The sequence below is a fragment of the Echinops telfairi genome, unplaced genomic scaffold (genome assembly GCF_000313985.2).
Source record: "Echinops telfairi isolate 266 unplaced genomic scaffold, ASM31398v2 ScPeMD7_5592;HRSCAF=6446, whole genome shotgun sequence".
Classification (NCBI taxonomy): Eukaryota; Metazoa; Chordata; class Mammalia; order Afrosoricida; family Tenrecidae; genus Echinops; species Echinops telfairi.
This window is the reverse complement of record NW_022109491.1, coordinates 27,793,377-27,817,649: the sequence shown is the minus strand read 5'-3', so window position 1 is coordinate 27,817,649 and position 24,273 is coordinate 27,793,377. Positions and strand designations below refer to the sequence as shown.

Genomic DNA, 24,273 nt, shown 5'->3' with positions numbered 1-24,273 from the left:
CCCACCCCACCCCTCCATCTGATGAGTCATCACTCAGCCTTTGAGAATGAGCCCCAGTGCTGTGAAGCTGCACCCAACCAGTCAGGAGAACTCGTTCTTTTCACCTGGGCAGCCAGAGAAGTCCCTGGGTCATGCAAATGCTCAACACACTCGTTAACACACTATGGTGCTAGAAGCTGTACCCCTAATATTTCAGATACCTTGTCACTCAGAGTGGACACGTTTCTGTGAAGTTTCAAAGGTAAGACAGAGTAGGAAGAAAGGCTGGCGAGCTACTTCTGGAAACCTGTCACAACCGGACGTTGTCTGACTCTTTGGCTTTGCACACATCATCGGGAGGGATCAGTTGCTAGAGGAGGACATCATGGTTGGTGGCCAGGGAAGGCGGAGGAGAGCTTCAGTGACATGGATTGGTATCAGAGCCACACAGGAGGACTCGGACGTGCCTGGTGATCACGAGGATGACACAGGACTGGGCAGTGTTTTCTTCTGTTGTACAAAATGTTGTCCTGAGTTGGAATTGACGTGACAGTGTTCGTCTATCTACCATCCATCTAGTGTTCATTCTTACTATTGTGAGATGCTTATGATTATAGGGGTGATGGAGCTAAACTAAGAAGGTTATGAACAAATATGATTGTAAGGAATTTAGTCTATAGAAATCTTTTGAGAAACTTCCCTCCTTGATGTCTGAGACATTACCCCACTCACTCACTGCTCTGCAAATCAGATGGGTCGATCTTCGTCATGAGACCAGTGGCAAAGATGACCCAGGAGAAAGAACAAATCAGTCTTAGAAGGAGTCCAACCAGAACGCGCCTTGGAAGTGAGGCTGGTGAGACATTGCCTTGCTTATTTTGGGACCCACCATCAGAAGAGACGACCTGTTGGGAAAGGCTTCACATTTGGAAAGTAGGTCAGTGAGATGATTTGTCACAGCAGCCACAAGAATGACCCCCGCCCTATCGATGGTGCTGAGGATGGTGCCAGCTGACAACAACTAACTTAGTCATGAAGGAACCCCGATGGTGTAGTGGGTTACTCTTTGGACTGCTAGCTGCTGTTCAGCAGAGAGCTGTTGTGGTAAAGACTTACAGTCTTCACTGAGCAAAGGGACAGTTCTACTCAGTCCCACAGGGTCACTATGAGTTGCTCTCAGCTCACTGGCAGTGGGCAAGGGTGTTAGTCGCAAGATTAGGGGGCGTAAATACGTATGAAATGTTGCTGTGATGGTCACAAAGCCTCAGCGGTGGGGAAGACAAGCCTAAGTGATGGTGGTGGACCTGGCTAGAACCAGTTTCCCCAGCGAAAGATGCAAGTGAGGTCCAGCCGGGAGGAATCACACTCTGGTGTGGATGGTAAGGAACAGCTTTGTTGAAAATGCCTGACAGCCTTGGCAGAAGAGAGAATTTTGACAGGTACAAATGGGGCAAACAGCCTTCTGGACAGTGGGTAGAGAGGCCACCAAGATCAGGAGCCTCATCTGGCCCGACACAGGACAGCGGAGAGCCGTGAGAGGGAGTGCATGTGGTGCCAGGGCAGTCAAGTAGGCAGAGACTCGTGACAGGAAGAATGTGGGGTGGGGGCTCACGGGTGACCTTCCACCACCTCAAGGGTATGAAACTTTCATTCACTCACATCTCCAGTCCTTCAGTAACTAGTCTTGGAAGGAATAAATGAATGTATTTTTGTACAACCTCAGTGACACGAAGCATTCATTCCATCAACAAGCCCCCCCTGACGGAAAGCAAGGACAAAGGAAGGAAAGGAGAAAGAGCCGGGGGGAAGAACAGTGATGCCCATTCTTAGCTCTGCTCACTATCACCCCGTGGAGACAGCCTGGATCTTCGGCGCTCTGGTCCACACGGAGCTCCACCACTGCGTGTGTCTACCAGGCTGCTAGAGGCAAGGACTCTCTCCTGGGGCCTCAGTGGTGCCCACTCCTGCCTCCTACCGGCCTTGCTCATGACCCCCTGTACAGCTGCCACTTGTCTCAGAAGACTGAAGAGCTCTTTGGAACATGTGGGTTCAGATGACACGAGCCTCCTCAGAGATTTCACCCCTCCCTGCCTCCCCCAAAAGACACATGCCCTTCTCCCTCAGGCGGAGCCACTATTGGAGACCACAAGCTCTTTCAGAGCAGAAAGACTGTCTCCAGGCAACCCTCTGCCAAGCACAGGGGTGAGGATGGAGGCACAGGGGAGGGATGTCACACGTGCACCCCCTCCAGTGGGCCCACATTATTCTCCTGCTTTACAAAAGGGAGTGTGGTCTTGGAGCCCCTGGGGTGTCACTGTTTTCTTAGGCACAGTTTGCTGGGGCTGTGTCCATAGAAGAAGCCCGGCCCCTTTATCCCAGAGCCCAGAGTGCCCTGTCTTCAGGAGAATGGCTAAGAGGACTGAGCTTGGATACTAAGACGCTCTTCCTCCCACGAGGGCTCAGCCTGCCAAAAGGAGACCGGGGCATACAAAGTGCTAGATCGAGGGTGATGATGATGATGATGATGATGTCATAACAGAGGAGCATAGTAGCATAGTAGTTAAGCGCAAAGTCAGCAGTTTGAAACCACCAGCTGCTCCTCGGGAGAAAGACGGGGCTTTCTACTCATACAAAGAGTTACAATCTCAGAAACTCACAGGGGCAGCTCTACCCCGCCCTATACGGTCACTCTGAGTCCAGATAGACTCGAGGGCAGCGAGTTTGGATTTTCTGATAGAATGTTTGCTCTCTACTGCCAGCCAGTCACGATTCAATGTGTGTTACATATACGGGCTCGTTTCATCCCCACCCCGACCCTGTCAGGTGGGCACTTTTAATATTCTTGTTTTACCATGAGCTGACCAAGGAGACGGCAACTAGCTTGGTCAAGGTCACACAGCTCTCGGGTGGAGGACTCCAGAAGTGTGCTCACGAGACTCTGGCTCCTGAACCCAAAGGTGCTTTGCTTCTCATTAGGGTGGGGAGGGGGGATGCAGGCCTTTCTGAGCTGGTGCGGTGAGGACAAAGGGGAACTCATATCTGATACCTGTCACCAGACTCCTGCCTGTCCACTCCTGCTCACAGTCTATAGTGATACACAGATTGAGTGCCACTCATGACAATCCTGTGTGCACAGAGCGGAGCTGCTCCACCGGCTTTGGTGACCAGGACTTTCCAGCAGCCGATCACCAGGCGTGTTTCTGAGGCTTCCCCAGTAGGTTCAAACTGCCAACCTCTCTGCTAGCACCTGCGTTCTTAACTATTTGTATCCTTCTGAGGAACTGAGATCGAGACTGAGACAGAGGCAGAAACAGAGACATAGACAGAGATAGAGACAGACAGGGATAGAGATAGAGACAGAGGCAGGAATAGAGACAGATACAGAGACTGACGGATACAGAGACGAGATCGAGGCAGAGACAGAGGCAGGGATAGAGATAGAGACTGACACAGACATAGAGACAGAGGTAGGGATCGAGGCAGAGACAGGAATAGAGATAGAAATATAAATCGATGAAGTATTAACAAAAACTGGAAACAGAGACTCAGAGAACAGAGTACCTTGTGTGAGGTCATAAATCTAGTACTTGGCAGAGCGAGGATTTTCTGCACCCAGATCTTACTGACTCCAACCCTCCTACGCCACCCCACCCCATCGCCATGGTCCTCAGCTCTCCCCCTGCTAGGGGTCCCTTGTGGCACCTTTTGCCCAGATGGTGTCCAAGGAGGTGAGGGTCTCCCCATACATTACACTCGACCCTGGCATTCATTCTTGAGGAGGAGGCAAGAGTGAGGCCCTGCACGGGAAAACGTGCTTCAGAGGCGTGGTCTGCAGGGGAGAGAAGGGACAGGGAGAGGCCAATGGCGTCCATGTTGACGACAAGCAATGTGGTCAGTAAACTCAGGTGTCATTTCTGACACTTCTTGAGTCGCTGTCCCCCAGCTGAACCCCAAGCTTGGTCTACCGCCCAGAGATCAAGGGCCCAGTGCTCCTGCCTGTGGACTACCCAGGGCCCTCTGCCCACCCCTGCCCTTGGCCTAGCCTTAACCACAACGAGGACGTTCGGGACAGAAAGGGGAGACAGATGCAGCCATCCCCGCAGGCTCTGAGTTTACAGGCCTCTCGATATTTACAAGCCTGGACCCAGGTGAGGGGAAGAATGAGGGGAGAGTTGTGTCATCCCCGCAATTGACGCATCGATGTGAAAAACAGAAAGGAGCCTGAGAGACATATCCAATACCTCCTGAACCTCGTCCTCCGGACGTGAGGACACGGAGGTCACATCATTTGCCTCCAGCTGAACGTGTCTGGGTCTCATAACGGTCCTCTTCTCACAATCCCGAGCCACCTGCCCAAGTGACTCTACCTGCCGTGCCAGCCCTCGACAATTTCTCATCTTCAGTTCCCCACTCAGGGGAGACCAAACCTCACACCAAACCCCACCCAGTGCCATCTAGTCACTGCTGATTCACAGCCACCCTACAGGGCAGACTGGAATTACTCCTTAGGGTTTCTCAGACTGTCCATCTTTCTGGGAGCAGACAGCCTCTTCTCTCTCTGAAGGGGAGAGTGGTAGAGTTGGGCCACCAATCCCTGTATTCGCAGCCCAGCACAGACTCCACTTCGCAGCCAGGGCGCGTTCTCTAAACCAAAGGTCTTTCCCAAGATTCGGTCTCCTTTTACTTGGTAAGAAAAACAAAAACATCCCATATCAGTCAGCACTAGGCTTTCCAGGCTTCCCTGCAACTGGGTGGTCATGTGAAGGGTTCCAGCTAATGGCTTGTAGGCAGATGTTCTATTAACTTCCAGGAAGTCACTCTCTTTTAGTTGAGTGAAAATTCATTTGGAAGTGTAGAGTTAAGTGAAATTAATATCACCGGAATGCTGTACAATCATCCTCCCTCTCTACTTCTAAAACACCTTGCCCCCAAGAATCTTTACTCATTAGCAGCCACCCCTGACTTCTCTCTTCCCAGGTTCCTGGCAGACTTTCATCTCCTCCCTTGTCTCTCTGGATTGGCTTCGTCTCGATATTTCTTACCGATGGACTCACACAATATGCGAATCTGCATATGCATCCATGCTTTGCTCCCTTCATGATGGGATACTGTCCACTGCCTATGCATGCCACACTGTGTGTGTCCAGTCATTCCTGGAGGGACACTTGGTTGGTTCCCATGTCTCGGCTCTTGTGACTACCGCTGCTGGAAACCATTGCGGGCGAGTGTGTATTTGAATATTTCTTTTGAGTATACACAGATGACAAATGCTCTTTGCCTGCTTGCTTTCTTGTCTGCCATCCTGCTGGCTGGAGTGTGAATGTAATGGACATCCGGCTCTTTTTTTTCTTTTTCTTTCATTTTATTGTGGGCTCATACAGCTCTTGTCACAATCCACACATCCATCCATCCATTGTGTCAAGAGCATTTGTACGTGTGTTGCCATCATCATTTTCAAAACATTTGCTTTCTACTCGAGCCCTTGGTATCCGCTCCTCATTTTTTTCTGTTATTTTTAAATTTTTCTGTATTTTTTGATATTAATTTGCTCTTTATCTTGAGCTTCTTAAATTGTAGATTTTAAGCCTTTTTTCTTTTTCTTTCTTTTTAAAATCAGTTTATTGGGGCGCATACAACTCTTATAATCCATACATACATCCATGTGTCAAGCACATCTGTACATTTGTTGCCACCATCAAAACATTTTCTTTCTACTTGAGTCCTTGGTATCAGCTCCTCATGTTTTCCCCACCCTCCCTCCTCCTTGATAATTTATAAATTATTTTTATTTTTTCATGTCTTACACTGACTGATGTCTCCCTTTACCCACTTTTCTGTTGTCTATCCCCCTGGGAGGGGGTTATATGTTGATCATTGTGATCGGTTTCCCCTTTCTCCTCCCACCTTCCCCTTTCCCTCCTGGTATCGCTACTCTTGTTATTGGTCCTGAGACGTTTATCTGTCCTGGATTCCCTGTGTTTCCAGCTCTTATATGTACCAGTGTACACGCTCTGGTCTAGCCGGATTTGTAAGGTAGAAATGGGATCATGATAGTGGGAGGGAGGCAGCATTAAAGAACTAGAGGAAAGTTGTATGTTTCATCGGAGGCACACGACTCTTGAAACCCTGGTGACATCATGGGTTACATGTTGGTCTGGTCACCTCAAGGTTAGTGGTTCGAACCACCAGTTGCTCCATAGGAGAGCATAGAGGCTCTGGACTCGCGTAAAGAGCTCCCGTCTCGGAAACCTACAGGGGCAGCTCTACCCTGTCCTATAGGGTCACTGTGAGTTGGAATGGCCTTGATGGCAGTGCCTTTTGCCCTCTGCTAGGATGGCAGAATGGGAAGCACAGATCTGGGCCCCTAAGGATGGTGCCGCTGCCTTCTCACCTAGAACTGCCCAGCTGCAGAACTCTGTGCCAAAGGAAACATCTTCTGGGTGGTTGATTTCTCTGAGCCATTGCAACCTGACATTTCCCTGTCAGGCCGTCTCTAGTTGGCCGGCTCAATCTGGATGGATTGTCCTGGCTGGCTGAGCATTCATGACGTCCTGGGCAGCAGCCTGGTGAACGTGCCCAGGGTGTTTGGGTGGGATGAAGTTCTCACTTCTGATTCCTGGGAAGACCCTATTAGGGGAGCTGCTGGGAGGCCCAGCATGACTCACACCTCAGAGGCTGGGTCTCCCACTTCTCAACTCCTTCTCCCCATATCCTTTCTTTATACAAAGATGTATGTACATTTTTTCCTCTCATAAGCTTCTAGAATTGATGTGGGCTCATAGAAATATGAAAAATAATAAAACAATACAAAAAATCATCTAACCAAGGGGCCTGCGATGGACTTTGTTTTCGTTGCTTGATGGGAATATGTGAACGACTGCATTTTTACAAGTGTCGGCATGCCACATGGGTGTGTGACAAGCACAGCTGCACAAAGTCATGCCCGCTCTTCCCGTGTATGGTGGACACTGACACCGCTCCTTCTTTTCTTAAATAATGCTGGTCACATCCCACATTTCACAGCCTGCTAGCAGGTGGCACCTGACAGTTTGAAAGTCAAAGGTATTCCCTAATAGTCCCATATCAGGGGAAGCAACCTGTCTGAACTCACTCAGCAGGTTAGATGCAGTGGTAAGACCAGAAGTCAAGTTTGTGGCATCAGTAAGGTTGGTGTCACCAGTCAGCACTATAGCATTCTCCCTCACACACATACACCCAGCCAGGCGGGCAGTCAGTCCATCCATCAGTTGGCGATGTTAGCAGGCAAATTTCCCACCCCACTGTGAATGGAGTGCCCTCCACACAGGCTGAGCACCTTGCTATGTGGTTCTGCCCATGCTATGGCACGGTCGCCTGCCAGTCCGTGCTCTGACTGGCGGGTAAAGGGGAAGGTGGTGTGATGCCACCCTTGCTGATGCCGCTGCCTTAGGTGGTGGTGGTGGTGGGGTGGTCCTCACACTGTGATATCAACGATGCCCAGACCCTGGGTTCTTTATAGTGTCACACCTCCCGGCAGAGTTGGGGGTACAGTCATTTCAGGTCTGCTACATCTCACGTCCTAACTTAATGAGGGGACGTGAGTCATTCCTGATACCCCTCTCCCCTGGATCTGGGCACTGGGCATATCATCAGTGCCTGTCCCGCATTAGCCGGTGCCATTGCCTTTTAGTTTGCTTTTGTCTCCAAGCATCTGGCTTCCCTGTGAACCACTCAACAAACAAAACCAAATTCTGCCATCGGGTCCCTGCTGACTCATTGCCCCCCCACCCCTTGCCCCTGTGGGTTTCTGAGACTTGTTTACAGGAGTAGGAAGCCAAGTCTGTCTCCCACGGAACTGCAGGTGGTTTCGAACTGTTGACCATACAGATCGCAGCCCAACGTGTAACCACCTCACACCAGCAGGGCTCCACAGGTGGCACTAGGCAATTTTCTAGGACCCAAGCAGCAGAGAACCGCAGGTTTCCACTGGTGGGTGGAACAAGCTGCTGAGAGGCTGGGATGAAGTGAACTGGGTCCTGGGTGGGTGGTTTGAAGTCAGACTGATAGTTCCTGGGCCAGGATCTCAGTTTCCCTGAGCTACACTCTCCTTGTTGGTAGAAAGGGGATAATGAGAACTCTCCATGCACCCTTCTTGCAAAGGTTATTACTGGAACCAGAGAGGCACCCGTAACAAGCACCTGGGGCCCCCACAAAGGTTGTTTTTGTTTTTGTGAGGTGCTGTTAAGTCAGCTCTGACTAATTGCAGGCTTCTGTGTAACAGAACAAAACATTGTCTGGTCCTGCATGGAAGAGGGAAACGTAAACCACGGGCTCCCGCAAACAGAGAGTGGGGACGAGCTAGGGCTGTTTTTGTGGGCGCCACTGACGTCCTGCAATCATCACAGAATCCCCATAAGGAAAATAGTATCAGCCCCATTTTCTAGATGAGGAATTTGGAAGCTGTATGAAGCCCCTGTCTCATGGTCACTCACTCACTCAGGCAGAGCCGGGACTCAACCTCCAGATGGACCCCGTGTGTGACTCTAAGCTGTCATTCTGCAGCCAACCAAAGCAGTTGTGGTGGCAACTGCTTGGACACAATTCTTTGGGGCTGCCAGAGAGAAAGTGCCACCACAACCCCCTCCATGAGTAGATATTGTACTTCCAGGGTAGGAGGAGGAAGGAAGGAAGCCCCCCTGAGCCCCGTTCACTTTCAGAGGGAGAGCTTAGGATCTGTCGGGGCATGGCGGTCAACTCCAGCTGCCCACAGAGTCTCGTGGACCCCATCCCACACCAGTGAAAGGAGCATCTCAGGCTAAGGACAGCATTGTCCTTTCTTTAAACGGTCTCTTGATGATTCTAATGGGCAGCCAGCACTGAGAGTTGCATGTCCTTGAACACACCTCACATCCAAGGGACAGTGGGCAAAAGCTGATGCTGAGAAAGAAATGCAGTTTGATCCCACCCAAACTGTCAGCCCCTCCCAAAGCCCCTGGTGTCACGTTCCCTCCCCTCCTAAGTGAGGGAAAAAATGTTTCTACCTTAGCTATACCCTCCGGAGGAAGATGCCTCCCAGCTTTGGACAAGAGCCCCGTTTGGGCAGGCAGCACTGGGCCCGTGGACACAGAAATTGAGGCCTTGGAATGTACCCGTGGGGTGGACACAGCGACAGCGCTCATGCTGGGGAGGCTCCTCGCAAGTGGACAGGCTGCCCTGAGAAGCTTTCTGATGAGAAATGCACTGCGTCTGGCCGGGTTCTTCAGCCCTCAGTGGCACGGAGGAAACCAGATTCATGAAGGACGTTGCCAAGTCATCATGAGTTAGGTTTCCAGAGGGGGTCCCTAGAGGGTGTGCTACTCACCCAGCCCACTGAGGGGCACCTCAGAAGACAGGCCTGGGGTTCTGCTTCAGGAAGGTCACATCCATGTGGAGCACCATTCTACTCTGTGACACACAGGGTGGTCACAGGCTGGAAGGGACTTGAGGGCCACTGTTTGGTTGGCTAGCGTTTACTGAGTACGTATGAGGTGAATGGAGTCCCAGGGAGGTGCCAACCGTGGACACGCTAACTGAAGGTTGGAGTCCACCCAAAGGTGCCCCGGGGGCTCGAACAACGCTCAGAATCCGCCACTGAAACCCCAGCCATGGGAAACCCCGTGGGATGCAGCTTGCCTCTGACACGCATGGGGCTTCCATGAGTCAGCGTCACCTCCGTGACATCTGGTTTGGTTTATGAGGTGAATACCGCCAGTGATTCCTTGTTCGAGGTGAGGAAACAGACACACGGGTTAAGTAACCTGCCCGTGATCACTCGGGCAGCGAGGAGCAGAGCTGAGATGCCATCCAGAGAGTGTGGGGCTCTGGACTTACCCTCCTACCCCTTCTCAGACCCTACTTCTGCCCATGATCCAATCGTGGCAAAGGTTTGAACACGGCCGTCCTTGTTCCAGGTCGGGGAAGGCTGCTGGCCGATCTGTCTCTGATGGATAGGGGACAACGTCTGTCCGGGGCAAGCTGGGGAAGAGAGTGTCTCCTCATCTCAAACATGGAACAACGTTGGCAGCCACAGCCTCTTCCCCAGGGGTCCATCTGCTTTTCTGAGAGAGCGTTGGTGACTCTCTGGCCCAGATGACTGGAACAAGGCCCCACAGAGAGCCCAGGAAGCGCCTCGAAGACTTATAGAGAGAAAAGGCAGGAACCCCAAAGGAATTCGGACTGCTTCCACGACAGAAAGAGCTCTGGATCCAGGGAGAAGGGGGAGTGTGACAAACCCATAGGCCCAGAAAGTAACACTGCCAGCGGTTCTCAACCTGTGGGTTACGACCCCTTTGGGGGTTGAACAACCCTTTCAAAGGGGTCACCGATTCATAACAGTAGCAAAATTACAGTGATGAAGTAGCAATGAAAATAATTTTAAGGCTTGGGGGTCACCACAACATGAGGAACTGTATTAAAGGGTCTCAGCATTAGAAAGGTTGAGAACCACTGCTCTAGGGAATGGGGAAAATAAGACCCACAGAAGGTAAGGTCCTGAAGCTCAGGCCAGTTCTGTTATGAGAAAGCAGTTGGCAAGAAAGCTCACAGCCCCTGCTGGGAAGAGCTATTCCTCTCCCAGATTAGCAGCATCTCTCCAGTGGGGGGCTCTGCCTAAAGACTTTGCCCTGAACCCAGGGACTCGGAATGGCTCTGGAGGTGAGGACGAGGCTATCCCTCCACTTGAGGCTCACCCTCTGTCTTCACAGTCAACACTCCAGTCCACAGAGATGAGCTATGAGTGTCCAGGCTCCATGGCAGAAGGCAGGGGGGGTGCCTGGTCACTTGGCTCAGACCACTACTACCATTCAATCCACAAACAGGCCATCCAGTCCACCAAGGGAGGAGAGTAACTGAACCGCAGCTGGATCCAACAAGAACCAGAGGACAAAGGCATCTCAAACCAGATGTAAGCTCACAGTACAGTGCTTCTGAGAGCTCCCTGGGGCACACCTCCCGGCTCACCTACACTTATTATCTTGTGCCTTCTGCCAGATCTGTTCTCAACCCCCATGAGACGCCTTCGGACCAGGTTCAACCCAACTTCCATGGCCAAATGCCTCCGACATCACATCTTCCCTGTTCAGCCCCAGTGCCACCTGCATCTCCCGGGTCTGCCCTGTTCAGCCCTCAGCTAAGATGATCACTTCCTCCTCCTGGTTTCCACAGCACTGGGTTTGTGTGTGTGCCACACAGCCTCGTCACAGTCCAGTGTAACCTGGTGCTGTCAAGCACCACCAGGTGGCAAGCTCACAGAAGGAGAGCTGGTCCCCACCCCCGTGGCTCCATGTTCCCTACTGCCCCTGGCATGGCCCCTTCGCTCACAGAAGGAGAGCTGGTCCCCTGTGGGTCTCCATGTTCCCTACTGCCCCTGGCATGGCCCCTTTGCTTAGAGGCCCCTTAGGCAAAGTCCATTCCATCAAGAAACACAGACCGAGCACTTGCCGGCTATATGACGAGGCATTTAGCTTGAGCTGCATGTCTGTCAAATGCTAAGGAATGAATGTGTTGGCCGGTCTCTTCATCCCGGCTCCTTTAAAAAAACGGATTTTCTCCCAATCAACCCCTGTCCTCATCTTTAGTGATCGCAGATCATTTCCTGTTTCACAGGCTCTTGAATCGCAGGCCTTCAAGGCCTTCTACGACCCCCTCATGCAAGCAGATGTCACCATGGACAGACCACATATGTGGGCCCTGTAGAACGAGGTGGGCACGCACTCCCCAGAGTCACTCATTGTTGGGATGAGCACAATTGGGGGCATGTACCTGGAAGGAGTCTGAAAGCCCATCCATTTTTAAGCCGTTCACTTTACAAATTAGAGCCCTGGTGGCATAGTTGGCTAGACATAGGGCTGCGAACCACAAGGTCAGCAGTTTGAAACCACCAGCCACACAGCGGGAGAAAGATGAGGCTTTCTACTGCCATAAAGATTTAGAGTCTCAGAAACCCACGGGGCGGTTCCAGTCTGTGCCGGAATGGATGGATGGCAGTGGGCTTTCACTCTGCAAAAGGGCATCTGAGGCTGTGGTCGTGGCTTGTCTACGCAGCTGGTAACAATTCCACTGGGAAGCGAGCTTTGTCGCAGGTGTCATATGCATTCTGGCATGACCTCAGCTCAGGTAGCAGGGCACAATGGAGGGGACACCGCTCGGACCTGGTCTGGACCCGGCCCCCATCTGAAGAGCTGGGTGGCCTTGGTAAAAAGGCTTCGGCCTCTCCCTGGGGAAGTGGGACTAGGGGTCCCCTAGCGGACAGTGCCCATTCCTTCTTGCTGAGGTCTACACACTCCACAGTACCTCCCTGTAGCAACCCTGCCTGGATATACATTTTTTTTTTTTTTTAGGAAGAAAAGGCACGACAGGCAAATGGGGTCGCTTTTGTGCAGGGCCTTGTTCCAACCCCTCGGCGATTTCCAAAGTAGCCCACCCTCGTCTTGTGCATCTTGCCCTGTGGTTTCTTTACAAGCTCCCGCCATCCAGATGGCTAGTCACAATACCTCCCGCTCTGACTCGTGCGGTGTTTGAGTTTGGCGTCCCTGTCGACCTACTGGGGCTGCACTTCTATGACAGGTGGTTATTAGCACACTGCTTAGTGGGGGCGCTGTCTAACAGCCAAATCCTCGACAGTCACCGCAGAGCTGGAGAACCTGCGTTTCTTGTTCTTTTCATCCCGCGACGCTGGCACTGCCGGCAGGGACCATGACAGTCAGTCTTGGGGCACACCTGTGCCTCCTGCTACCAGGAGGTTTCAGTTCTGAAGTCACTTTCCAATGTGCCTGCTGGAGCTTCCTTCCGGAAGTGCAGTTTACACTGGAGCATTCCTGTGGTGCCGACGGTTTCTTCGGAAGCTACTGACAAGCCGCCACTCTCCCTCTGCCCTGCCCTCCCTGGTAGCTCTGAGATGTGCTTTTCTTCGCCGGCATTACTGACAGCTGGCCAAGGTGACAATGAGAAGCACGCGAAGCTGGTACCAGCTGGCAGGACTCCTCTGGTTAACAACCAGAGGATTAAAAACAAACAAACACCAACAGGGCCAGGCTTGTCTGTCTATTTCAAGGGATGTGACCTCTCAGTGCATCAAACATCCTAGCCCATTACTCAGGGTGACATTCCAAAACGGCCCACCCCTGGGAATGTGCTAGAGAAAGTGGGTAGCCACTGAGGGAAAAATAACACAGAACAAAACCACCTCGGAATAGAGCCCTGAAACCCAGGGCCCTCAGGGAAGCTGTCCCGGGAAGCAGGGCTGCCGGCCAAGGTCCAGCCTTCAGAAGATGCCTTGCACTCACCAGCCATGTTGCGCCTTCCTCTGCTGCTTTTCCGAGCTCGGCTGGGGATAGCACAGACAGTGTGTGGGGAGAAGGGCTGCCGGGGTTTGCCTTGCCATTTATAGAAGCCTCTCCTACACACCCCAATTAGAATTCTAATGAGGTGGGCGAGGCACTAGGTCATTCCTGTAGTGCCTGTAAACGTTTCATTTACGACAGGCTTGTCACCCAATGGAAGGTCATCTTGCTTATGCAAGACCAGTTCGGGGAGAAAGGGGGCTGTCGGAAGGGCACACGCACAGCTCATTCACGCTGACGATTCTTTCCAGCATTAACCCTCCCCGATGACCAGGCTTAGGATGTGATGATGCCATACTTCCCTCAGGAAGTATTTTCTCGGGAGCTGACTCGGAGAAGTCCTTGGTGGGGCCAAGAAGGCTCTCAGCAGACCCCACAGGTGGAAAATCAGTCACCAAGTCCTTTCTCACAAGGGACATATATTAGCATGTCCCACTCCTACGAGGCACACGTCACTGTTCAGGGCTACAGGACAGGAGGGGGAATGTTTCATTTGGAGTTCAAAGCTCTTTGCTTGCCCGACCGTGACGCCTTGGAGTCCTCATGAGTGACGGGTTAACTATAGCCACCCTTTTCCACGCACCACGCTTGGGAGGTGCAAATGAGATGATGCAGGTGGAAAGTGCATGCATATGCACCGTAATGGGTTCAATCCAGATGTTATCTGGAGAGGAATGTCACTGTGATTCCAATTTTTTGTTTTGTGGGTTAGTTTTTTTCGTAAGTGGGAAGATGATTCTTTTTAACGAGGCAGCAGAACTAGCCATGAGTGTGGTTGGGACGCTCTGTTCTTCTGGTTCGACATCTCCTCTCTGAAGTCAGATGGTGAGTCATTGTGGACCCTCTCTGGGCCCAGCTTCTCCACTGGTGAATAAAATGGAGGTGGCCCTCTACATTTGATTTTTTTTCTGTTGTTTTATATGAGGATATACTTTTCAAATGATCTTATTGTAAATATTCACGAGTATCAAGGTTTCCTGCGATAGGCAGTCAGTTACTACCATTGAGTCGATTCTGACTCATCATGATCCCATAGGACAGAGTAGAACTCCCTAGGGTTTCAAAGACAGTAAATTTTGTATGGAAACAGACAGACTCATCTTTTTCCCATGGAGTGGCTGGTAGGTTTGAACCGTTGACCTCACAGTTAGCAGCCAACACCAATTAATCCATTGTGCCACTCAGGCTGTTTGTGATAGGCAACCAAAAGCCAAACTCACTTCCATCGAGTCAATACTGACTCTTAGTAGCCCTGTAGGACAGAGTAGAACTGACTCTGTGGATTTCTGAGATGACAACTTTTTGTGGGAGTAGAAAGCCTCATCTATCTCCAGTGCTTTTAAACCTCTGACCTTGCGGTTAGCAGTCCACTGTTTAACCACTATGCCACCGGGGCTCCTTGTGATAGGCAAGAGAGCTAAAAATAAATAAGTCAAAAAAAGATGGCTTCAAGGCTTCATGGCTGCCCAGGCACTTCTCAGGACCTCTCCCCAAGTCAGCAGGGACCAGGAAGACTGCGAACAACCACAATGGGACGGTGCAGCACTGGAATCTGACAGAAGCGAGGCTGAACACACAGGCAGGTTGGAAAAAGGAATCCATGTCTGTTCTCTGACCTCTGGGCCCCACAGCATGGTGATCAAGACCTCTCTGAATCACCTCACCAGAACTGTCTCTTTCTGTCTGTCCCCATCCCTGCCCTGAATTCTGTGACAGTCAATTCAGTGTCGCTGAGTCAACTGACTCGTAGTGACCCCAGAGGATACAACAGAATTGCTCCACAGGGTTCCCGAGGCTGCCATCGTGCAGAAGCAGAATGGCTCATCGTTCTCCTGTGGAGCAACCGGTAGGTTTGAATGGCCCACCTCTTGCTCAGCGGCCCACCACACCTCCAGGGGTCTTCCCCGTGTTGGTACAGGCTGTGCATGGCTCATATCTTCATTTTAGAACTCAGCTGTGAAAATGGCATGCAGGCAGCATCTACACTCCTCTAGTAGCACAGGGAGAAGGAAGACTCAAACAGCACCAGTTGCTGCAGACTGATTCCTATGAGGCAGGGGTCCGACATGCCCCAACCAGTTCTAACACCAGCCCTTTCTTCCACGACACTCTCTACTTTTCTACCGAGTTCCATAATTCGTTGCAATGCTCGCACAGTACTAACACACAATACTTCACACATGGGGTCTATTAAGAAGGTTACCCAGGTAGGTTACTATTCAGGATCAGGAATAGTACTCAGGATACATTTCTTCCATCAGGCTAGCTGCTTCTTTGCTAAGCCTGCAGGCACACCTTTTCCTGGCCTGGCCTTTCAGCCTCTTCACCCTCCTTGGACAAGTATTACCAAGCTCTTTTAGCTTCTCAACCCCATGGTTCCTTGGCCTGGCCTCTGTTCTGTTTGAGCGTGTGTTGCAAAGCTCTTTTAGCTCAGCTGAGCAATGCTCAAAGGGGCTCCATTCTGCCAGGAAGTCTCAGCCCGGAAAGTGCTCAACTCTAACTCCATGGGTTAGCAAACGTATGTAACTCGTCCTTACCCTCCAGCTAAGTGCCTGGAGGCAACCCAGTGTGCCAATAAGCCTCCTGCTCAAAGGCTTTCTCGGTCCTTGAACTAAGAGGCCCACCACTCTAGTTTGTGCTCTGCTGGCTCTGCTGCCCCTCTGTCTTTCTGTCTCTTGCCGTTTTCGGTGTCACAGATCTTTGGCGCTCGGATCGAGGAGGTTCAGCACGGGGATCTCAGGTCACACACCACTTCTGCCTTTTCTTTCTTGAAGGGAGGGAGGGCCTTTCTGGGCCACTTCTTGGATGGCTCATTTTCAACCTAGTGGGATGGCACAATTGACCCATCCCCCCATTAGGGTTGTATACACCTTATTTGCATGGTCCCACCCCACAAGGGTACCATTCCCCTTGCTTAAATTCTTAGCAATGTAGCCAATCCTTTGGTGGGTAACCAGCACCTCACATTTGCGTAGTCCCAGGACGGCAAAAATGAGGAGGACCCCCAACAAGATGGATTAGCACCATGGCTCAAAGATGGTGCTCAAACATAACAATTGTGGGGATGCACAGGACCGGGTGCATCCCTGTTCTGATGTACAGTTGACCACTATGAGTCAGAACCGACTCATGAGCACCTAAGGACCAGCCAGTCATTCGGTGGGAGCTGAAAAGATGATAACTAGAAGGGCCAGACTAATTTACCAGCACAGGCCTTTCATGTGGAAGGAAGACACTTATTTTTGAAAAAATGAATCAGTCAATCCATCATGCTAAAGACAAATAATAATTAGCGGTTTACTGTGAACAGGCACAAGTGAAACACTTCACATAATATTAACTTTTTGACCCTCATCTCAACTCTATGATGTAGGTCCTATTATTACACGTGGGAGAAACAGGTTAATCTACCCAAGTTTAGGCAGCCAGATAAGACTTGAGATTTACACCCACGTGTATCAGACACCGTAGCCTATTCACTTGGCCCGTAAGGGCAGGTGCCTCCATGTGTGGTGTGAACTCAGCCTGTCCTCAGCATCTGTGGTGGCTGCTGTCTGCCTACAGGTCTAGCTCCAAGACAAAGCTAGACCTTTACTCAGCAGAATGCGACCCAGTGTTAGCTTTGCATTTGATTGAGAAGATAGCGAGCAGAGAAGCATTTGGAGAAGGGTACTGAACCCCAGCTATGAGATTCGTGGGTGGGTCTTGACTTTGCCATGGCATTGACTCTGGCTCTGGACAAGACCCAACCTAGGATGGAGTCAATCATGTCAGAAACACCGGAGAAATGTTGTGTCGGCCAAATAGGATGAGGGATGTGAAATTGCTCTGTGTTCCCCTAGATGAGGTATCAATAAAAGGAAGGGTTTTGCTTATTACCATGATTATTGTCCTGGGAGTCAAGAACTGGACTCTGGATATCCCTTTCAGTGACCTAGACAAAGCCACCTGGAGAGGTGTCATTGAGGCAGGGCTGATCATAGAAAGGAACCCTGGGATGACCTAGACTTGGGCCCCAGTTCTGACTTTGTCAAGTCATCTCCCCTCTCAGAGCTTCCGTTTCTGCACACATGAGGTCTCCGTGGTTCAGCGGTAGAATTCTCACCGCCTGCAGGAGACCCGGATTCGTCTTTGTTGATGCACCTCATGTGCTGCCATCAGTTATCTGTACACGGAGGCTCACATGTTGCTGTCGTACTGCACAGATTTCCCAGGACCTCCCAGACTCTGTTGGACTTCAAAGTAAGGCCTGACAATCTTCTAAAAATCAGCCAGTAGAAACTCAATGGATCACGACCATTTGATAGGCAATTGGTCCAAGGGATGGCACAGGATCGGGCAGTGTCTCATTCCATGGGGTAGGGTCACCATGAGCCGAGTGGTGTTGAAGGCAGCTACCAACAGTGCAGCTGAGAATTGCTGTGAGAATTAAAGAAGATGACAAAAACCTAAGCTTGGCATTGCTCAGTATAAGAAGTTCGTATTGATAGTTATTATCATTGATAGTCCTATTAATATCCTTAAGGTACCACAGAGGTCTGAGTGTTGCAGATTTTGCCATGAGAGCCACAGCATGCCCGGGAATGCCTGACAACTGGGTCCTCTGGTGGGGCCGGTGGCTGGCCAGCCATGACCCCAGCAAGTTGTGGCACCAAGATGTCCCAACTGGATTCAGAAGACCCAGGTTCTAACTGCCACCCTGTGTCAAGGCTTCAGTGAGACTCCAAACCATAGTGAGCCTGTAGATACCAAGCCCCTCTGTAGGCAGGGAAGTCTAGACAAGAATAAGTGACCAGCTGCCCTCCTCCACTCCATCCTGCTCTAGGCTGCTAACTGACAGTCGGCAGGCTCTGCCTCCCACAGCCCTTAGGAATCCTGCCCGGAGTAATTTCCATGTTAGCTGCTGGCCTATTGCTCCATCACCCAAGCTACAGCCCCAACCTGCAGGCAGACTATAATTTGCACTCTGTGTCACAATTTTGGCTAAATGATTTTCAGTTCAGAGGTGGAGTCGCCTAGCTTCACGCAGGACAAAATTCCTGCTTAGCCACACGATCTGCACCTTGGGTTCTAGCTACGATGGAGAATGCTAATGTGGGCTTTTAAAGGAGAAGCTAATTGATAATTTAATTTTTTTCCCCTTCTCCTTCTAATTAAGGGATTTAGGATTACTTAAGATTTCACAACACAGGCAGAGGCCCAGAGTCAGGATCCTTCACTTGGGAGGAACCTGAGGAGTCATTGAGCCCAGGTGCTCAATGCTCAAGCCCCGACACAAGAGTACCCTTCCTGAACACCAGATCTCTTGAAAACTCCAAGGGTGGGCAACTCACACTTCACAAAGCACTGCATTTGCATGAGACAGCTCTGCCTGTAGCAGTCAGTTTGGGAAGGCTTCTGTTCATAACTCCATGCAGGCAGGGACTTGTCGCCACCCGTCACTGTGCTCTCCCAGCGCCTAGCACTATGCCTAGGGCATTCAGCAAGCTTGGCACCAACTTGGATTTAAACGCATTGTAAGCCCATGGTGAGCACAGAGACGTGCAGCCTGGAGAAGGTGATCCTTTACAAGAAAAGACAGATAGCAGTGGAACTTTGTCTATCCCTCCCTCCCTCCATCCATCCAAAGACCTGCTGGTGTCGTAGGTTAGGAGTTGGACTGCTAACCATAAGACCAGCAGTTCAAGACCGCATGCGCGCGCATGAGGTGCAAATGGTTCACACACACACACACACAGCCACTCCTTGGAAGAAAGACTCTACTCCTGTAAAGAGTTACCGTCTCAGAAACACGCAGAGGCCATTCTCCCCGCCCTGTAGCTTGCTGTGAATTGGACTGGACTCGATGGCAGTGAGCTGTTTGAGAGAGTGATCTGCCTATTCTGCGACAGCAGGTATGTTACAAGACAATTCCCGTTTAACACTTCACCTGGACAATGTAGTGGCATTAATTGGTGAAGCTCTCAACCACTAGCCGGCACGCTGACCATTTGAACCCTCCCAAAGGGGCCTCAGAAGACAGGCCTGACACTCCGCATTAGACAATTCACTGCTTTTCAACCCTGCACACGTGGGTCTCTAAGAGAATCAACTCGCCAGCAACTAGCAACAAGAATATTCATACCCGTCGCCTTGGGCGGCCATCACCATTTACCCAGCCCCGACTTCTGCTCTCCCTTCCCAGAGCCTCAGCATCTCCTAAGCAGTGAGTCAGCCCCCCTGCTCCTCCTCGATCCCGGGACCCTCTCACTGCCTTGGGTCTGCATTCGCCTCGTCTAGGTCTTTCCTAAAGTGGCTTCACGTGGCATTGGTGATGGATTGTACTCAGCAGGAGGGAGCTTTCCTTTTGTAAAACGCTCAGAAACAAATAGCTAAAATGAGCGCATAATATTTGTGGAAAGAGCTCAGGAGAGATTGAGGCTAGTTACAGAGAAAAGGATGGGTGTTTTGTTTGTTTTCATTTAGGAAAGAATCCCCATGTGCAAATGGTTGACATGATCTACTGCTAGCTGAAAGGTTGGAGGTTCAAGTCCAGCCAGAGGTACCCTCAGAAGGAGAACTTGTCGATTTTCTTAAAAATCAGCCACGGGAGGCACAGTGGAGCACAGTGACTGACCCACAGAGATCACCATGAGTCACTGAGTCAGTCAGAGATCTCGGGTCAATTGAGCAGGAGGCATTTCTGGCAAACCCTGAAGGAGAAGATCATGGAGAAAGGGGCACCGAGGCGGCATGGAGAGCAGCTAGCCCACTCAAGAAGTAGACCACAAATCAGTGGTCTGGCACACACAGCGCCCAGGGACAGTGGAAAGGCACAACAGGCGTGCCCCACTTAGACACTTAATCCTCAGGCACTGGAGAAGGAAAATCAACATACAGCCCGGCTTAGCGCCCTGTCTCTGCAACGTCTCCAAAGAAGGGCTGGTCTGCTCTGCCACGCTAGCACTTGTGGGCCATTTGTCAGCACCGAGCAGAAAAACCAAGAGAGGCAAGAAAAGAAACCATAGCCCAAACCCTTTGAGTTCTGAGGCCCCAAGCGGGAAGGTCATGCTGGGGTTTGCCTATGTGTACCTGAGCAAGTGATAACTAGGGGTCGATCACAATGATTTGTTTTGCAAATGTTCAGAGAGGTCATCCAGGCAAGCCCCTTACTTTATTGATGAGGCCTGGAGAGAAATTATTTGCATAAAGTCACACACTAATTGACCTGTAACCACAGCGGGGGGTGGGGGTGGGGGGGCGGTGAGTTGAGGCACCATTTTGTCCATCTTCCTCCCCCAACCGAGGAGGACCTGTAGGGCCCAGTCCTCTGGAGCAAGAATGTGGTTTTCCAGCGCCCAGAAACAAGGTTTCACTCCCTGCAGCTGAGAGTCGTGCCTCCGTTTAGAAAGAGCAGTGGAGCTGGGCATGCAGGATTAGGGAAATATCTTTCAACATTATCAATCGCCACAAATATCATCAGCACTGTGTAACCCTGGTACACTCATCACCAAATTCACCTTCATAATCATCTTCCCACTTGGTCCTTACGAGGCTCCAAGGAAGTGGCCATTTCATGGGGGAGAAAAATCCATCCCCAGAGAGGTTGTGTCTTGTAGTGGAAGCTAAACTCTAATCTCAAAGTTTGCATTCCAAATTCCATGCTCCTTGGACTCCACCTCACTTTTGGTGTCCGTTGCCATGGTGTCAGCTGTGACTCATGGAGGCCTGGTGGAGAACAGAAGGACAGGTGGCCCACTCCTGCCTGGGCCTCATCCTGGTTGGTGTGTTTGAGGTTGTTGTTGTGGCTGCTGTGCTGGGAGATGGGGCGTGCCCTCGCTTTCCCCGGACTCTCTGCCCGGCAGCAGCGATGCCCTTGCGCAGTCTCTCCCCTGGCTGTGCCCTAGGCAAGCGGGCTGAGATCTTGCCATCCCTGCTTCCGAGAAGCACTCGGGTTGAATTCCTCCCAGACGGATTTGCTTTGCTCTTCCTTCCAGTAGTTCCATGATCTTCACCACTACAGTTCACATGTGTCAATTCCTTTTTTTTTGGGTGGGGGGGAGCAGAGCTAGGGGGTACTTTTTATTGTCCAGCGTTTTCTTGTAGGTGAAGTGATTGAAAAGGGGCAGTTTAGTCATCAAAGTGACATCTTGGTTTCTTAACATTTTAAAGAGTTTCTCGTAGTAGATTAGCTAATACCACCGGAGATAAAGCTTTAATAATCAAAGGGCTGTCCAGTACCGTGTGGTAAGCAGGGGAGGCTGAGCTGGGACCCTGAGGATCCCACAGAAGCCCCTCTGGTCTTGGCCCGAGTGGCAGTCTCTGAACAAGGCACTCTCAGTGACCCTCTCTGACAGAGTAGAGCTGTCCCACAGGCTTTTGTAGACTGTCACCTTTAACAGACGCATTGTATGACCAAGGTTCCTCACAATAAGAGCAGATGTCTAAAAGTCCCTCTTTGCCTCAGCTGCCAAAGGTAGCCTCTTGGAGCTCCTTTTAACTTGAGGTGATAACGGGAGGGATGTTTACACAGGCCCTCTCTCTAATCTGGGCTTCTCTTCCCACTGATAAAGGTAAAGAAGAAAGATGAGAAGGGAGGAAAAAAGAATTTCTTTTGCATTCCATCCCTCCACCTACCATTTATTGTCACCACTTTGTGAAAGGCTCTCTCTGGACATTTGGGGACACTGAGGGGGATACATAATTTATGGAGGATAATTTATATCACAACCTATAGAAATTTAAATATACCAGGATGACTCATAAAATTTGTTTAAAAAAACACTTTTGAGAAGAATAAAATGTTCACTAATGGGAAATAAATTATTGTGAATCTGCATACTATCTATGCAGATATTTTTAATGGTGTAGATTTCTTAAATATTTTACTTTGAAATGTGTTCATGATATAAGCAGTAAAAATTATATGTGCAAATCAGCATGTTTTAATTTCCAAAATATATATGGATGTGATATATTTTTACTATTACTATATTCACATTTTAAAATATGAATATATTCACACAGAAAGATGCTAGTGATAATATATAGTAATATAAAATATTTTAACATTTTATGTTGTGTGATCCAAATTTAATAATTATATATATGAATGTATATATATCTGGATTGAGTATAGAATTTTTAAAGCTTTGAGTGTAAAATTAGATATGACAGCATTCTCTAATTTTGTTTTGCCATATTTTCTAGTGCCTATTATAGTGAGTACTGACACAGTGGCTACAACATTGTTATGTTCAAACACAGCAACAAGTGTGGGAATGGCTCAGGGTGGCCAGTGTTGCCTTCTGTTGGGCACAGGGTCTCTGTAAGCCAGAACCTATGCAAAGCACCTAACAACATAGTGTTATAAATTAGATGTTCAATATAAGCTAAAAATACATTTTTTTAAAAGGATATACATGTATGACCAGATCCACTGCCTTCGAGTGGATTCTGATGCATAATGACCCTACAGGACAACATAGGACCACTCCATAGTGTTTCTGAGGCTATACATCTTTTTTTTTTTTAATGTTTTGATAGTTCCAGGTCTGTCTGCTGACCCTTATGTATGTTTTCCGATCAAGTCTGATGAGGTGCTAAGCCCTACCCCCCAATTCAGCAGGCTATAAATTGGGTGCTCAATACATCAATCGCGATATACTAGTCTACCCAAATGTAGTGTGGGTAGATCGCATGGCATTAAAAAAAAAATAGACATAAGCCTTCATCGATCCTGTCACTTACATGATATACAGCGCGGCCAATCAGATGCAATCTGATGCATGTGCAAACAACTGCGCTAAGTGCAGCAAAACCGACAAGCTAAGTTATCACCAATTTTTAGACCTTGTTTTCTTTCTCTTAAACGTAAGAAAGGGTATTAAAATGAGTGGGGGAGCTGGACCAAGTTAGAAGACAAAAACGTATCACTTTCATACGGGATGGGAGATTTTGACACTACAAGCCGACATTCAGCTGAAGTCCAGAGCGCATGAACAGTTCTGGAACTTACTCGCAGAGGGAAAGTGCCCAAACATGAGAAAATGTGCTACCTCCTTGACTGCATTATTCGGCTCTACTTATTTATGTGAGTCGGCCTTTTCCCACATAAAGATCATTAAGTCCAAGTACCATTCCACCATGACTGATGATCATTTGCAAGTGTGCTTGAGGCTGGCTGTCAGCAGCTCCTGTCTGGACTATGCATCCCTGGCTCATTCCATTCAGTGCAAGTCATCAGAGTAAACTCAGGGAATGACAAAAAATGTACATAGCTAATTGTGTTGTGTCGTGCAATATGGACTCATGCAGTTATGCAAGGTAGATAAACATACATTGTACATATAAACAATTCTCAATGCATTTATGAATAAATGTAATAAATACAAATAAATATATGTTTTGCATTTTTTGTAGTTGGTAGATCATTTTGACTTGTTCATTTTATAAGTGGCTCGCATGCTGAAACAGTGTGAGCACCCCTGCTGTAAATCTTTACAGAAGCAGCTAGCCTTAGTGTTCTCCCATGGAGCAGCTGGTGGGTTCAAACCAGCCCAATGCCTAACCTATTGCACCATTAGGGCTCCTCCCTGCTAATTAGCAACCCCATTTCCATGTTCTCCTTCTTGTCAACAAAATCCCAAGGGCCTTGTGTTCATCTTCCCAGTCTCCCAGCTAGACGTATTTGCACCACACCATCCTAAGCAGTGGGAGGACTGAGCAATTTAAGGAGAAGTTGCTAAAACAGCATTCCAGTCAAGTTCTTGAGAGAGCTGTACTCAGCTAGTGCCTGCTCTTTGCACCGACTCCTTCCCTGGGACATCAGTGTCTCTGTTATACTCGTTCAATTAGATGAAATTCCTAACTGGGAAAAAAACAACAGTGAACATACAGTCAGTCCTTGTTCCCTTAATGTCACCTTAAGGTCCCTTCCCCGGAGGGGCAGAAACAA

General features: G+C 49.8%; 1 protein-coding gene across 1 annotated transcript in view; it reads right to left on the bottom strand.

The window, feature by feature from the left end:
* Positions 1 to 13,309, bottom strand: part of TGM3 (transglutaminase 3) — a 54,108-nt gene extending 40,799 nt beyond the window's left edge. The window contains exon 1 of the mRNA XM_004698188.2: positions 13,281 to 13,309. Within this exon, the coding sequence (XP_004698245.1) occupies positions 13,281 to 13,287 (7 nt within the window). The 5' untranslated portion in view covers positions 13,288 to 13,309. The remainder of the gene's footprint in view (positions 1 to 13,280) is intronic.
* Between the last annotated feature and the right edge of the window lie 10,964 nt (positions 13,310 to 24,273).